Here is a 17,107-nt window from a genome sequence, read left to right on the forward strand (position 1 = left end):
CCACCCTCTGCTAGTCAGTGATGTGACCCTCTCCCCATTGTTAGGTATTCCCTGGAATGGGTTGGTCACAGAAGAGGTGTCTGTGGGATGTCGACATCAGCGTTCTCCCAATCTCTTTCCTATCATGGCGCTCACACAAGGAAATGCTACTTGCACAGCGCAATGGCTCTTCCTCCCTCCAGGCCTCTCAAGCCAACCAACGTCTCGGCACATCATCAGCCCATCTGTTCCTGCCTGGCTCACGAGTCTTCTCGGTTGAGGTCTGGCCTGCATAGTACAATAGCAGGGAAGTACAACAGATAACAGGGAAGTTATCTTCTACCGAAAGCCACCGGGAGAGGAAGTCTTGAGGACAAGACGGGCTGATATTCAAAGATGGCAAAGACCGACGGTAAGATGAATTCTTTTTCTGATTTCTTCTTCTGTACCATTTTTCCTATTATTGACGACGGGAGAGCAACGAAAACATCTGACGACTGCTATCGCAAAATGTCTCAAGCTCACGTATAAGAAAATGGAGAAACAAAAACAAGAACAACCCAAGGGTCATCATCAAGTTTTCTGTTTTATTTAAGATTTTAGTTTTAATTCTGAAGAAAGAGGTACATTTCCTTGTTTTTAGTTTTAGCGTCAGGTTATAACCAGGTTTCTGTTTTCTTTTCTCCTGTCTTTTCAATACTGCACAAACGTCCAGAAACTACAGGGTTAAGTAAAAGCTGCAGGCAAGGAGGTCAGAGATTTGCTCCTGATGGTGACCAGATGGCCCCAGAGCAGTGCTATCTCAGAGTGCCCCAGTCAGGCGAATTTTAAGGGAAAAGAAAAAAAGATTCTGACAGAGGAGAAAGACCGAAGAAATCACTTATATTTCAGCTCTTCTGTTATGCATAGGTATTAAATCTGTGAATACTTTTTTTCTTTAAAACATCTGAATTTACTTTAAATCTAAAGCCAAAAGTTTTTTTCTCCTTAAAAAAAAAAAAAAAAAAAATCACTTCTCCCCTCCTTATCAACTCTTTAGCAATAGGCCAGTTACTGCTACAGATCAATTTGTCTTTCCATCAACTTCCAATAAATTCTTTTGCTTAACGACACAATCAAGTCCTCTCCATCAACTTGTCGGAAGAATTAAAAATTAAATTAAATTAAAAGCATTTTCCCTGCAATAGTGATAAGCTGAATACAAGATGGATGTCAGGACCACTGCTTTCCCCCATGCACTTAGCAATCTCATTTCAATTAACCTGGTTTTCAAAACTTTTGCAGTTGATAATGCATTTACTTGACCTTTCCTAAAGATTAATCGTCATTTTCTGCTAAGCAGATTATGTCATTATTATGCGCAACAGACAAACAGTAATTTTCTAAGTATTGAGACTGCCCTTTGATTTCTTTTTTTTTTTTGTCCCTCCTTAAAAAGGCATTTTTAGGAAACATTCAACAGTGTCACTCAAATGCTGGATCAACAGAAACTTTTACAATTAAAAAAAAAAGAGATGGTAATGACCCTGTGATCGCATTGCATCTGGGGGTGAGGAGAAAAAAAAAAGTTGATCGGGAACTGGATTCTTCAGAACGTAAGAATGAGAAGGGAGCTGTGGGTGTGGGCCGAGAGGGAGAAAACAGGGCGGGACAAATCCTGCGTTTTCTAACGGTTTCTCCTCTTTCCCTAATGGCGGTCCAGTGTTGAACTCTGTAGTAAATCTGTGGGGGTTTTGCTGGGGGGTCTGAAGGCTGTCTGAAAGCCTGGGGGTGGGGAGTGGAAGCTGGAAGGGTTTGAAGGAGGAGGGTAGGGGTTCCAACTGGCTCTGTGCAGAGGGATCTGTGTGCTGAAGGGGGCGCTGTGGTGGGTCTGCGGTGGAGCAGCACTGGGGCCGTCCATCTCTGTGAGGGCCTGAAGGGATTTTAGCCAGTGTGGAGGATTGTCATCTTGAAGAGAGTCTAAACTGTTTCCTGAAGTTGCTGGAATACCTAAGGAGAGAACAGAAAAACAAGGGGGGAGATGGTGAGTTTGTGAAACAAGAGTAAGAAACCCATCGAACAAACAAACAAACAAACAAACAAACAAAAAATGTCTCAGGTGATCAGTTTATCCAAAAAGAAACAAAACTTACAAATCTTAAACCCCTTCCAGAGGAGACCTTTTTAATCTTATGTTCTTTTGAATCCTCCGCCCACAAGGACCATGATTCATGGCTAGAGAAACCCATGCCTCCTCTTCAGCGGCATAGACATCGTCCCCCACTGTCACAGAGGCAGAGCTGCGGAAAGTAGCCCCCAGAATTGTATGCCATCATCTCCCAATCGCGCTTCGCCTTCTCTAACAGGGGTACGTAAACAAGATAGCCTTATAATAGAGAGCTTTATTTTCAAAAGTGGAGTATGTTCCTTTAAAAGGGTAAGTCAGACACTTTTGTTCTTTGAGACTTGAAACATGCGCACGTGCTGCCAGACGTTAGCACCCTACTTACACCCAGAGAAGCAACCGAGGCACCAAATGCCTTCTGATACAACGAGGCCAACACAGCTAACCGAGACTGCAGGACCCCAGAGAACGACACAGGCCACCGCACGCGTGTGGCTTTGTGGAAAGAAGCTGATGTTGAAGAGACCTCTGTCTGCGTTTAATCTGTGCTAAAAACCAAATGGATGGCAGTCAGTGGAGCCGAAGGAGCGAGAAAGTTACCTGTGATGATGGCTGGGTCTGTCCAGCTGCCAGGGCTGTCCCAACTCAGGCTGTCGGTGGTGGCGGGGTTGGACGTTGGTGCAGTGTGGTTGGCGTTGGAGGGGGAGGAAGAATTGGGCAGTCCACCAAAGTTGATGTTAATGTTGGGTAGAAGTGCCCTTAGCCCGTCCTGCCATTCCTTCATATTTAAACTCTCTACAGAACTGCTGTTGTCTGGGAGATTTACCAACAAAAAAATGAAAGATAAAAAAAAAAAATAAAAAGCTGACGTTAGAAACAGATGTTGTTCTTTCGTGGTTAAGCGGGAGAAGAATTATTCTTTCTTTACTGAGCATTTAAGATGGGTTTTCCTAGCAAGATAAACTTGGGTTAGGATTTCTCTCGTGAGCTCAGAGCCCCTGAAATCAGTGAGGAAGAACTTGCTCAAGGATCAGGAGAGGGAGCGTCTTGTCCTTCTTAGAGGCTCTTCACCATTTTGTGTTTGTAAATCACTAAGCCGGTTTAAAGACTCAATGCTCCAGAGCACAATTTAGTTTCAGCCACGTTATGAAGTTTCAGGGAGTGAGGCAGTTGGCCAGCTGAGTTGACTTATGCTATCAAGCCTGCAAAGTTCAACATAGGAGCTTATTTCTGAGCCCGGTCAGTGGAAGAAAAGTCATTTTGTGAAGAATAAACATAAGCCAATAGAAAAGGAAAAATAATTAAGTTCTTCCTGATGATAAAACTGGTAATGCATTTCAGAGGAGAAAGGCAGTAATGAATAGGCTTTTGAATTTGAAAAGAGCATTTTTCCATTAGTCATAAAGGCCGAGTAGGCAGGGGCTAAGCTACCTTTCAGATGGGATAATTTCCAGCGCAGCCTGCCTGCCCTATTCCAACAGTTCTACCGATCATTTAAAACTCAAGTCCTGGAGTCCTACAGTTAGTTCTCTGGTTCTACTTATGAATAGTGTCATCCCTGACAAGACACATCAACGTAAAAAGGCTTTTGATAAGTCGTAACTAAACTTGATCTACCACCATCCAGAATCCACATACGGTAACACATCGGTTGGAGGGGAATGGGTGAAGCGTCGGTGGTAGAGTAATGGTTTTAGTGAAAACAGGAATGTAGGTCAAACTACCAACTGAGGTTTTTGAGAAGAGCAGAGAATTGGTAAGCAATCACCACTGATGATGATGGTATTCTAGCAGGTGGTCTGTGCTATTTGGTGAATGTAGAATTGTCTTTTTATAATTCTGCTTTGCACCAATTTACTGTTCTATGTATCATGTTTCAGCAAGTGAAGCATTTAACCCTAGTGGCCTTATTCATACAAAGAAAAAAAACAAACAAACTACAACCAAACCCAACAAAAGTCATCCCTGAATTACTAAGATGAAGAAAAGGCAATTTATGCCTTCAGACAAGTCAAGACAAGGGAAAAGAAATTCTTCAAACCTACTTTCATTTCACAATCAAGGCATTTCCTAAGGCGCCTCCTGTTTGCATCTTTACACGTGCACCGAGCTGTACAATTTACAAGGCTCTCTCACACTTACTTATTGTTTCATTTGGCCCTCGTGTTATGAGGTAGGCGGAACGGGGACAATAATCTCCATTTAACAGATGAACACACTCCAGAATAATTTGCTCAACGTCACATAACTAATAAAGACTTGAACCCAGACCCCGAGTTGTTTTTTCTTAACGCCAAGCTCTCTCTCTCTCTCTTGATCTACACCGTATAGACTATTAATTGCCTTTTTTAATGGATCTATAAGACCCATGACTTAAAAAAGGCACAATCGAAACACAGCAACATTATAGTATATCCACTGGCCATGAGTAGCAGGATAGAGAAATATTTTGGCTGAATAAACAGAGTAGACTTTGCAGCTAGGCTGGGGGTGGGAGGGATTTCTAATCAACAATGCAATAGTCATTTTCACCCTGACTCCCAACTGCATGAGGCAATTCACAGTAACAAAGTAACAAAGTTCTAAAATACTCTCCAGTACAGGAAGGTTTGCTGACTATGGCACAGTGTAACCTTTAAAGTGATCAAATCGTCAGACGGAATAACTTAAAATGGTTTTCAATTAACCAGAAACGGAACTCTAAACAAGGAAAGCTTCCTAGGAGGGAAATAAAATCCCCCTGATATAAAAAGATGATGTATAACCACGTGGAAAAATTCCGACGAAGACTAATGCTCTTGACCTAGGTAGCTAAAGTCAATTAAGAAGACTGTAGAGATGATTTGAGACCCTCTTTTCCACTGAATAGAGAAAAAGAAAATACCCATGACTCAGTTAATACCAATTTTCTCCTTACTTTTGCTTTACATTTAGTGAGAAGTGGAACCAAGGAACCCCTAACTTGGCATTAACAGAATAATATTTGCATTTATATAAAGTTTATTTGAAAATTAGTATTGCAATCCAGTCAAAAGACATTTGTTCACGGGCAGGGGACCCGCAGGAACTTTGCATTTTCCATTCAGTTTTGCTGTAAACTTAAAATGCTCCAAAAAAATAAAGTCTACTTTAAAAAACATGTTTCCCTGATTTTAGACTAATGAAATCAGGCAAGAGTACAGAGGACCCTTGAACAACACAGATTTGAGCTGCATGGGTCCACTTACACGCAATTCTTTTTTCGGATAAATACAGTACAGTCCTATAAATGTATTCTTCTTTTCCTTAGGATTTTCTTAATAACATTTTCTTTAGCTTAGTTTATTATAAGAATACGGTATATAATACATATAACATACAAAATATGTGTTGTCTGTTTATGTTATTGGTAAAGCATCCTGGTAAACAGCAGGCTATTAGTAAAGTTTTGGGGAGTCAAAAGTTACACGTGGATTTTTAACCATGCAGGGGGTTGGTGCCCCTAACCCCAAGTTGTTTAAGGGTCAACTCTCTGTTGGCCAAAGAAACTCACATTTGCCACATGATATAGAAACAGTGAGAAACTCATATCATCCCAGGTGAACTATAAGATACCTTGAGAAATAAATAAGCTAGTTTATAATTCTTACAATCTTGCCAAAAAACAAAGTCATGTATCTAGGCATCTCAGGACCTGGACAGCATGCACGACTGGTTCACAGTGAAGCTGCCAAGTGTCACAGGGAAGCGGACTGACATCTTTAGCTCTTGGAATGGGAACACTGACTCCCAAGTAGCTTAGAAGAGAAATATTCTTCAGCTTTCTCCCCTGTTGCTATGCCAAGTGTTGGCATAAAGAACAGGCAAGGGATGGGAAATTAACTAAAGCCTAACTTCATCAAAATAGCTCTCTCAGTCCAGCCATACTTGAAATCACCTCCTTCCCCAACCTGCTCCCTCCCTGCCTTGGACTCCAATTGGTTCTGGCAACAAGGGCCTCTGGTAATCCATTCTTTGCAATATACAATAGCAGGGGTTATTCACCTCAACACCACAGACATTTTGGACTACATAATTGTTAAGCGGGGTTGTTCTATGCATTACAGGATGTATAGCAGCATCTCTGGCCTCTACCCACCAGATGCTAGGAGCCCATACATCCCAGTTCTGCCAACCAAAAGTATCTCCATTGCCAAATGACTCCTAGGGGAACAAAATGGTCCCTGGTTGAGAACCAATGACACAAAGGAAGTTGGTTTCTTAGTTTCTAGGGCTTTGAAAAAATCCCACTCAATACATATTTCCCTTTAAAATAGTACCAGAACTTTGACCAGTGGACTCAACTTGATGCAACTTCATTTCTGTTTATTGATACAGGACTTCACACTGGGGTGCAATTTAGTATGTACAACTCAGTAGATCTAATGGCAAACAATACTGGGCTGAAGACTGCAGATGGACTGATTGTATTTATCAGCTCTACATGGTAATTAATACAAACTTGGGCATATAAGTATCTTAATATCCCAGGACTCTATTTCATAAGTAGGAATAATATCCGCCCTGGTTTCTTGTAGGGACAAAATGAGAGAAGGGAAAGCAATCTGAAGCCCATCTATTACTTGCCTAACAACTATTTTTTATTAGTACTCAATACTGAATAGACAGTAAACTTTCCAAAAAGACAAGGCAGAGGACTCCTCACTTGCCAGAAACTGGCTCTGTGCAGTCTCCTCCGAGAACGTAGGGATAACACCCAGCATCTCCACAGAGGGATTGTGTAGTCAGTCGACTGAACTGATAAGCCTTCTCACCAAAATACTGCAAGGTTGAGATATGGGAAAGTACCTTAAACTTTCCACAAGGAATGTACAATGAAAACCAAGTTAGTGAACATATTTTATATTAGAAATGATACTATCTGACTTGTATTTAATTAGTTGTAGTATTTACTCCGGGAAGAATTGTACATTTTTAAAGGACGGCTGACAACATTTAAATGTTTTATAATATTAAAAAAACAAATTATAATTTTCAAATACGTACAACAAAACACTATTTACAGGACTAAATAATTTGAGGGCAGGAAAGCAGGTCAAATTGTTTGCAGTTTTATTTTTCAGTATAGAACTCAAAGACATACAATTTAAAGTACCTTCAAGATGCCACATACTACATTCTCATATGCCATGATGTGAGGAGTATCAGTATACTATGTTTCCGTGGATCAGAACACCAGAAAGAAGAAATTATGTTTAAAATTCAGCCAGCTTGCTGATTACCTAACACCCAGTCCATAACAAGTTGATCACAGCACACGAAGCAAGTTGACAAATCCAGTTTGGGGCAACAACAAAGATTATAAAATGTATGTGTTAAGACTGCCAAGACGAAAGTCAAAGCAACTATTTACTGACGGCGTACGGTATGCAAGGAGAACAAACAACTTAAAACTCTTGTCTCTTGTTCTCAAGGAGTTTAAAGTCTAGACAGTGAGACAATGCAAATACGGGAAAAGTTCAACATCACCGGAAGAGCAACAGAAGAAATGTCACAGGGTTGTATGTGACCATTAAATGCTATCAAGTTCAGTAAAAAGAGAGGCCAGTGAGGCACACTTATGGAAATGTCTAGGGGGAAAGAACAAGGGCAGTCATGCACACGTGGAGCTGTTTTTGTTACTACATAGACACCCCGAGCCTGAAACATCCACAACAGGTCGAAACCATCTGTGGTATTTTTACATAACTCCAGACTAGTCCAACCATTAACTAGGATGTACAGAAGAGACATGTTTTATAAGCAATGGCTACATGGTTGACCCTGACCCCACACGGGTTCACTTACATGTGGACTTTTTTTCAGTAGAGCACTATTAAATGTATTTTCTCTTCCTTAGGATTTCCTTAATAACATTTTATTTTCTCTAGCTTGCTTTACTGTAAGAAAGCAATAGATAATACATATAACAAACAAAATATGTGTTAATCGACTGTGTTATTGGTAAAGCTTCTGGTCAACAGGAGGCTATTAATAGCTGAGTCTGGGGAGGGGGAGTCTGAAGTTATACACAGGTTTTCAACTGCACAGGGGGTCAGTGCCTCTAACCCCTGTGTTATTTGAGGGTCGAGTATATTATGAAATAAAACTAAGCTGTATTCTGACATCAGATCTTTCACAGAAAATCATAAAGCAGGAAAAGATTAACAGCTTAGGCAAGAACACCCAGCATTATAGTGGCTGAGTGGGTTTCTTTCCTTTCTGTTCCTCAGTTTCACTGCAATGTGTTCATCATTATGAATTGAAAACTTTGCTACAGATAGCGAAACTGTGGGCAAATCTGCTCTTTGTAAGTTGTCACTGGTGGCAAGCTAATGAGTTTTTCAAGTTTGCATAAAATCTTCACCCCGAAGACTGGTTTCCAAATTGGTTTTGGCCGGCAAAACCATCTCAGGAGCCCCTGTGGAGAAAGTCGAGGGGACAGGGGACCAGGACGACCTGTCCTCCCCCCATCTCCCCATCTTGCTTTTATCTATTTCACATATTAGGGTGCCATGTAAGACTGCATTTGAAAACCAGTACCTGCTGCTAACCATGAAGACAGAAGATCTGTGTCTAATGACAACATGAGGAGATAAAACACACAAGGGAACCTGAAAACAAAAGGCCATCCCAAGTATTTGTTTCCTCTACTACAATCTGGACCACCAGGTCAGGATTTTCTGTCTCCTCTTGGAGGCCTGCCTCTCCGCATATTTGGCCTTAGGCTACTCCATTCTTACCTGCAACCCCTAGGGCGAGAGACCTCTTGAATTTCAAGGTAAATTTCTATCAGTGGTCAAACCCACCCCAACTGGGCAATAGTCGTTGAGAGTCCCAAATATGCCCATCAGTTTATTTTGCTCTTCAGTTTTTCAGCTTTATTTAAAGCTTTTGGTTACTCCTCAAAGCCTCAATTGGCAACCTGATCTTGTTTTCCTAAAAGCTTTTATCTTCCTTTCTTTTACTGCTGTCCGCTATAGTTTAAAGTCAAAGGCTCCCTCCAGTGGCTAGGTTACTTAGTGAAACAAAGCTTTCTTGGTACAAGCGATTGTACATTTGAAATCCAGTTCCCACTGTGGTTACTCCTTGCCCGTTGGATTCTCAAATGTTCATGCATTTTTAGAAGGACACACACAGTCACTCTGTCTCAGGCACTCTACCCCTCTCTATAGCCCTCCCACCTCACCCTGTTACGTATATTATTTCCTGTCAGTTTTGGAATGCGTCTCCATCAGTATATGATTTTAAGAAAGCCTAAACTTTCTCCAGCTTCGACATATCTCTAAGCAACTCAAATATAAATGACTTATGCTTGCCCTATGTGTTAAACCAAACTTTAAAGAGCCTACAAAATTTCTCCTCCCAGAACATGAAAGAGAGCTTTATCATATCGGCATGCTGTACTTTTTAGGTGAGCCACAGAAATCATTTCAATTTATTAACTAAGATTTGCAGGGAAAATGACTATTTTGTGAATAAATTCTTTCAGGTTTATGAAAAAATACTACTCTACTTAAACAAAAAGAACTGCCACTCAAATTTCTAGGATTATGCTTATTATAAAGCAAGGCAGACCAGTACTGCAGAGTGGATTTTCTGGGGCACAAAAAACTAAAGGATTTAATAGATTTGAAGGTAGAGATTAAACTAAGTGAAAAAATTCTAAGAACTCAAATGAAAAAAACTTGAGGGCAGAAGAACCTGAAAAAAGTAATAATACAAAAACCAAAATTTATTACTACTAACAGAAGGAAGCAGAAATAACACACACAGGAGAGGGCCAGCTAAAGATGGCCCGGGCTTCCCGGACTCTGCTTTTACTTTGTGCCTTTCTCCTGGTCTAGAATGCTTTCCCGATCTCTTCAATTAATTTTTACTCAATCTTCCAAAAGTTTAAGTCTTTTCTCTTCCGCTCAGACCATTCGAGAACAGCACTCGCGGGCTGGATCACACTCACTGGGCAGCAAACTGTGCTGTGACACCAATGTGGCTGCTGTTCACCCTTACGTGTACTCACACCTCTCAAGTCTACTGCAAGGCCCGTAAGGGCACATTTTATACATGCTTCATCACGTTGCTCAGTGTCTTAGAAACCTGATGTGCTTCAAGATATCTGCTGAATCAAAGACCGAACTTGAGAAGAGCTGAAAAATCACTTTCCCCTAGAAAGCTTGTTTAATTCCTATCTGTAGAATGCTATGACTCAAATCATTCTCTCCAAATAGATGCAAATCTTTCTGAAAGCAGGAATCAGCTAGGTTTGGGGGGCCAAAAGGCTTCTGTGCATGTAAACTGAGGGAAAGGAGCCACTATGATGACATGTTTTCAATAGTGCTTGAGATGTGTGTGCACTGGCATGTGCACTTTTTAAAATCCAATGCACCAAGATTAAATAAGGGTTGCTCGGATGACAATAAATGCTCTTCTGGTATGAACAAAGTCCTGTGGGCATAAAGAAGAAAATGGACTATTGTGCCATTCTGTGTGCAGGATAAACGGTGGTGAGCCGAAAAGCTCAGGGCAAGAGAAGCTGCTAGTGAAGAGGACTGGGCATTCATACAGAACAGAGAGTAGCAGGAGCAGCTGATCTAAAATACAGTAGAAGCATTTCGAACTACAAGTAGATGTGTTTTACACAATGTGTATGTAACTTTTTCTCTACTAGAATGTTCTGAAACTCTGTTTTAGGGGAGAATCGAATCATTTAAAGAGAACCAAAAAAAATCCAGATGTTTGTCTTAGGAAGGATCGAAGGGAGAAGAATCTGTTTGTAAAAAACGGAAAAATACTTATGGAAAGATGTCTATATAGAAAGCTATATAGAGAATGAGAAAAAAATACACTTAAAAGTTAATGCAAAAGATAAATACATTCTTGGAAGCATTACAGCCTGGATTAGATGGAACGTGAACTAGGACATACAAGCAACAGAGCTAAGCGATGGGGAGGGACAGAAATCAAGTATAAGAAATCTATAAAATCTGAAAATTGGAAGCGTAAAGAAAAGCCGTCAAGTGAACACAAAACTGAGCACCAAGAACGAAGCACAGTGAAGAGACCCAAGGATGATTGAGAGGGCTTATCATCCAGGAGAGGGTATAGTGATCATCAGAATATGGTTTCACCAAGACAAATGACAAAACTACACAGACATGGGGGTGTGTAAACTACCCTAACACGTCTGAGATCTGAATCTGCTAGAAGAAAAAAATCCTAGGGGCGCCTGGGTGGCGCAGTCGGTTAAGCGTCCGACTTCAGCCAGGTCACGATCTCGCGGTCTGGGAGTTCGAGCCCCGCGTGAGGCTCTGGGCTGATGGCTCAGAGCCTGGAGCCTGTTTCCGATTCTGTGTCTCCCTCTCTCTCTGCCCCTCCCCCGTTCATGCTCTGTCTCTCTCTGTCCCAAAAATAAATAAACGTTGAAAAAAAAAAGATTTAAAAAAAAAAAAAAGAAAATAATCCTAGTAAAACTGACTTCCTGACCATCAAAGAACCAGTTGGCTATTGTGAACGTAACACAAGCCTAAGAGTCTGTGACGTAATTTTAGGATTTACAGAAACAAGAAAAGAGAATAACTAGACTTGAGTTCCTGGATGGCAGGCATCCTGGCTATTTCTGCGATCACCACAGTACATTGCAATTACTTGTTTATGTACTGGCTTTCTTCTAATTCACTACGAGCTCCTCCAGGAAAGGGAGCTTGATTTAACCCTCTTTGCATATAGTGAACAGTTCCTGAACCTGGACCTCAACAGGTATTTAATGTTTCCTAACAGAACAGCCCTGAACATTTGCTTCCAGGTTTTTGGAGAAGACAGCTTTCCAAAAAAGGTATTTAAGAAAAAAAAAAAAGGATGGCTCAGGGTGGTCCCATGGTTATAGGAGGCAGTGATTCACAGGCCACAGAAGATGCCAAAATATGACTTTCTGATTATGCAAGAATAAATGATTCTAATAAGGGAAAGAAATTGAGGAGAAATCTAAAGGAACCAGCTGTTGCACTGGGAGAATCACATGGAATTAGATTTGAAAATTAAGCTTAGAAAAGATGGATGGAGGTAAAAAACCTACCTGTATATAAGAGTGTCATAATCCTTGAGGACTAAAATCAGAATATGTAATGATCTGAAGCTTGTTGAAAATGCTGAAGGCAAGAAAGAGGTAAGTTTGGAACAGGAGAAAAGTAGGAAAAGCCACTGCTCAGCCTGATGTCACAACGCTGAGCCCCAAGAGGAGGAGAGCTATGCAGTCCCAGCTTATTTTGCTTCTTTTCCATCTTCTTTACAAAAAGAGCACAATCCTCAAACCAGAAAGGACAGATTAAGCAACGTGAAGAGAACTGTAAGTTAGTAAAGATGCAAAGACAGTAGAAAAACAAAAAACAAAAAACAAAAACACATTCACTCAATTTAAATGAGTTTAAAATCTTTAGGTGCAAAATGAATTCTATTCCAGGGAATTAATCCTCACAGATGTGATCACAAAACCACTGTTAAGTGCCTGAAAAGGAGAAGACGGCAGATTCTAGAAGCTACATGCTTATAATTCTTGGGAAAATTCTGAAACAGATTAGGAGCTGGATGATTTCTTTAGAAATCAACAGTTTAACAAGCACTGCTCCTCTATAGCTTGCATTTGGGGCATTTTCCATGGAAAATAATATGTAGCATTTTGGCTAGAACCTTAGGTCCCTTCCAAGTGAAATACACAGGAAGTTAAACTTTAATTTTGAAGCAGAACAGGTAGTCGTGGAGGCAGCTTATCCTGACAATTGTTTTCCACTGGAAATGTCCTCCTTCTTTGTCCCATGTTCTCTTTCTTCTACTGCCTGCCCAAACTCAAGACTTTAAAGCCAGCCATATCTCTGTCCCACTGACACATCAATTCCATAAAACAAATGGAATAAAGTGATGAGAGCCAAAATGCATTTCCAGAAAGATCCAATCATATCAAAACAATTTATTCTCTGGATGGGCTTTCTAGGATATCCTAAGTATTATGTATCTTGAATTCAGCAGTTGCTGGGAAGTCTTCTGATGGTAATCTTTTGCGACAAGATGTGAAGTGTAGCACTGGGTAACAGCAGTGTTTAGATGACTTTTCACAGAATCTACTGTGTGTCAGCCTAAAAGTTTCTGTGATGCTATTCCATTGACAGTTGCATCAAAACCAGTTAAGATACCTAGGAATAAACCTAACCAAAAAGGTGAAAGATCTGTACTCTGAAAACTATAAAATGCTGATCAAAGAAAATAAAGATGACACAAAGAAATGGAAAGACATTCCATGCTCATGCACTGGAAGAACAAATATTGTTAAAGTATACCACCCAAAGCATTCAATGCAATCCCTATCAAAATACCATCAGCATTTTTCACAGAGCCAGAACAAACAAACATTTTTATGAAACCACAAAAGACCTAAAACAGCCAAAGCAATCTTGAAAAAAACAAAGCTGGAGGCATCACAATACTGGACTTTCAAGTTATAATACAAAGCTGTAGTAATCAAAACAGTATGGTACTGGCACAAAAATAGGCACATGGACCAGTGGAACAGAACAGAAAACCCAGAAATGGGCCCACAATTGTATGGCCAATTAATCTTTGACAAAACTGAAAGAATATCCAACGGGAAAAAGATGGTCTCTTCAACAAATGGTGTTGGGAAAACTGGACAGGAAAAGAATGAAACTGGACCACTTTCTTACACCAAAACAAAAACAAGTTCAAAATGGATTAAAGACTGTGAGACCTAAAACCATACAAATCCTAGGAGAGAACACAGGCAGTAATAGCTTTTTTGACATCAGCTATAGCAACTTCTTTCTGGGGATGTCTCCTGAGCAAGGGGAAAAAAAGCAAAAATAAACTATTGGAACTACATCAAAATAAAAAGCTTCTGCATAGTGAAGGAAATAATCAACAAAACTAAAAAACTAAAAGGAATGAGAGAAGATATTTGCAAATGACATATCTATCTGATAAAGGGTTAGTATCTAAAATATATAAGGAACTTATAAAACTCCACACATACAAAACAAATAATCCAATTAAAAAATGGGCAGAAAACATCAACAGACATTTTTCCAAAGAAGACATACAAATGGCCAATAGACACATGAAAAGATGCTCAACATGACGCATCATCAGGGAAATGCAAAAATCAAAACTACAATGAGATATCATCTCACACTTGTCAGAATGGCTAAAATCAAAAACACAAGAAAAAACAGGTGTTGGCGAGGATGTGGAGAAAGGGGAACCCTTTTGCACTGTTGGTGGGGATGCAAACTGGTGTAGCCACTGTTATGGAGTAAAACATTATTGAGGTTCCTGAGAAATTTAAAAAGAGAAGCACCTTATGATCCAGCGATTGCACTGCTGGGTATTTACCCCAAGAATACAAAAATACTAATTCAAAGGGACACATGCACCTCAATGTTTATAGCAGCATTGTATACAATAGCCAAGATGTGGAACCAACCCAGTGTCCACAGATTGATGAAGAAGTTGTGGTGTGTTTGTGTACACGTGTACACACACACACACACACACACACACACACACACACACACACAATGGAACAATACCCAGCCATAAAAAAAGAATGATATCTTGCCATTTGCAAAGACATGGCTGGATGAAATCTTGGCATTTGCAAAGACATGGATGCAGCTTGAGAATATTAATCTAAGCAACTTAGAGAAAGACAAATACCATATGATTTCACTCATGTGTGGAATTTAAGAAACAAAAGAACAAAAAGGGAAAAAAAGAGAAAAGAGAGACAAACCAAGAAAACAGACTCTTAACTATAGAGAACAAAATGACGGTTACCAGAAAAGAGGTGGGGGGGGGTGTTAAATAGGTGATGGGGATTAGGGACTGAACTTGGAATAAGCACTGGGTGACGTATGCAAATGTATGTATGGATTGTTGAATCACTATACTGTATACCTGAAACTATTATTACATTGTATGTTAACTGGAATTTGAATAGAATTTTTTAAAAATAATGTTTCTGTGATACTGCTTCCCTTATCTTTGATTCCATGCTTTTTATGCTCACCAAAACCTACAAAGTTAATTTAAATATGCAAATGAAAGCAAATTCTAGAGATGGCAGAATCAGTAATAAAACAACTATTCAATTAAAAATCATCAAATTCTTCACACAAATGTTATTAATAATGTTACCAATAACATTTATCTCTTTACAATCATAGTTCCTTCATTAGACAAACTTGTAAGATGGTGATACACAAAGAGTATACTCTAACTACACCAAATCTAAACACAAAATTTAATAGGTCTGTACGTCCAGATTTTTACAAATGCATTAGGAAAGTACAGGATGAAAGAGCTCTAACTAACGAGTCATACGTATGAAAAAAGGATCTAGTGGTTTTACTCAATAGGCTCATATTTGATATGACAAACGGGTAATGGATTTTCTAAAATGGTAACATTAAGACCATGTAAATAGATGTACAATGTCTAAATTAGCAATTATATGACAGGCAAATCGCAAGTGATAACCACTCTGAACCTCAGTTTCTTCACTTACAAAAGGGAGGTAATACCCACTCCACAGAGTATTTTTATAAAAGGACTTTGTAAACTGTTAAGGATTATGTAAATATGGGTAACAAAAGTAGTTTTAATGACAAAAATAGATCTGTTATCTGATCACATCTGGATTATTGAAGTGTGAGCTTTATGTTTTAAGAAAGGCATTCATTGTCCAGTCAAAATACGTGTCAGAGGTTGCCCTTAAAAGAGCTCTCTATTTAAGAAAGTATTGAGCTCCACAAACGGCTCATCATTTACTCATGAAGAGTTCTGGGGGAAAAAAAAATATTTTGTAGAGACATTCTGAATTGTATATATGTGCCTGTTGTAAGGGGGAAGATGTACAACTTATACACACACACACACACACACACACACAGACACATTTCACAAATGAAAAATTGGAAGTAAGGAAAGTTATTAGGTTATTTATTAGGTGGCATTTAAAAAACTGTGAGAGTGTGTTTTGGGGGAGTGGTAGTGAGGAAACAAGTAAATGTCAGGAGCTGAGGTTTCCAGAGTTGAAAGACAAAGACGACAGTTCTGAGATAAAGAAGACAGAAGGAGAGGTCTGATCGTGGAGTGGTGAGGGAAATCAACACTGGAGAATAGCACAGCACAACCAAGAGGTAAGATATAACTCATGTGCAATTGAATCTCAGTTAATCTTCTAAAAGTCCCCATGTAACACAAAGCACACCCAGGTTTTGCAGGCCTCTAGAAGTCATCAGACACCAATATCACTCTCTCAACCATTAGCTTTCATTCAACATTTTCTGAATGTCTACTCTGTATCATTTTCTTTCCTAAAAGTGATGCTGTTCTGCTTGTTTGTTTGCTTGTTTGTTTTCTTTAGTGGTCCACTAGAGGTTGGCCATTCTGAACAAAGTCAGTGATAGCTTTTGATTGTTCAGCGCCAATAACACATTTTTATGGGGGTAGGAGTTCCTCTTCAGTTTGCATTCATAACCAAAGTATTTTGCTACCTATTATGCAGGCAATCCACATATGGTTATGCATCTACTGAAATTTCTAAGATCTCTTATATTCATAATTTTCTAAATTAAAAGATTTCTAAATTTTCTAAAAGTTATTAAAAACACCAAACCCAGTTTTTTGTCCATTTAATTACACAGCTTACTTTTATTTTGACAATGAAGATCAGTCTCATCTCTTTCTGAAAGACGGCTCCTATCTTATGGATTTAAATCAAAGTCAGAAAAATTCCCAAAAAAGACTAAAATTATCCATTTTCTGAAACATGATTTTAATTGACAAATTCTTCATAACCCAGCTATGACTTCATGCTTCGATTAGAAAGTATCATTTCAGGCATTAAAACAATAATTTACTTTATTTTTTAATTTCCAGGAAAAAAAATTCAGGAAATGAAATAGCTTTCTCATTAGTTTATACTAAAACTAAATGAAA

The 17,107-nt window shown here is 39.3% G+C and overlaps 1 protein-coding gene across 5 annotated transcripts in view; it reads right to left on the minus strand.

Annotated features, from left to right (window-relative positions):
* Positions 1-596: 596 nt before the first annotated feature.
* Positions 597-17,107, minus strand: part of CNOT4 (CCR4-NOT transcription complex subunit 4) — a 148,103-nt gene continuing 131,592 nt past the window's right edge. For 3 of the 5 annotated variants that reach the window (XM_047097675.1, XM_047097674.1, XM_047097673.1), the window contains 2 exons: positions 2,684-2,896; positions 597-1,968 (listed from right to left, as the gene is read on the minus strand). In XM_047097675.1, coding sequence (XP_046953631.1) covers positions 1,667-1,968; positions 2,684-2,896 — 515 coding nt within the window. In that variant the 3' untranslated portion in view covers positions 597-1,666. The remainder of the gene's footprint in view (positions 1,969-2,683; positions 2,897-17,107) is intronic. The other 2 variants (XM_047097677.1, XM_047097676.1) reach the window with 1 other exon arrangement.

Source organism: Lynx rufus, unplaced genomic scaffold, assembly GCF_022079265.1.
Source record: "Lynx rufus isolate CCGP_SWC_20201006 ecotype Redwood Valley unplaced genomic scaffold, mLynRuf1.p SCAF_4, whole genome shotgun sequence".
NCBI classification, from domain to species: Eukaryota; Metazoa; Chordata; class Mammalia; order Carnivora; family Felidae; genus Lynx; species Lynx rufus.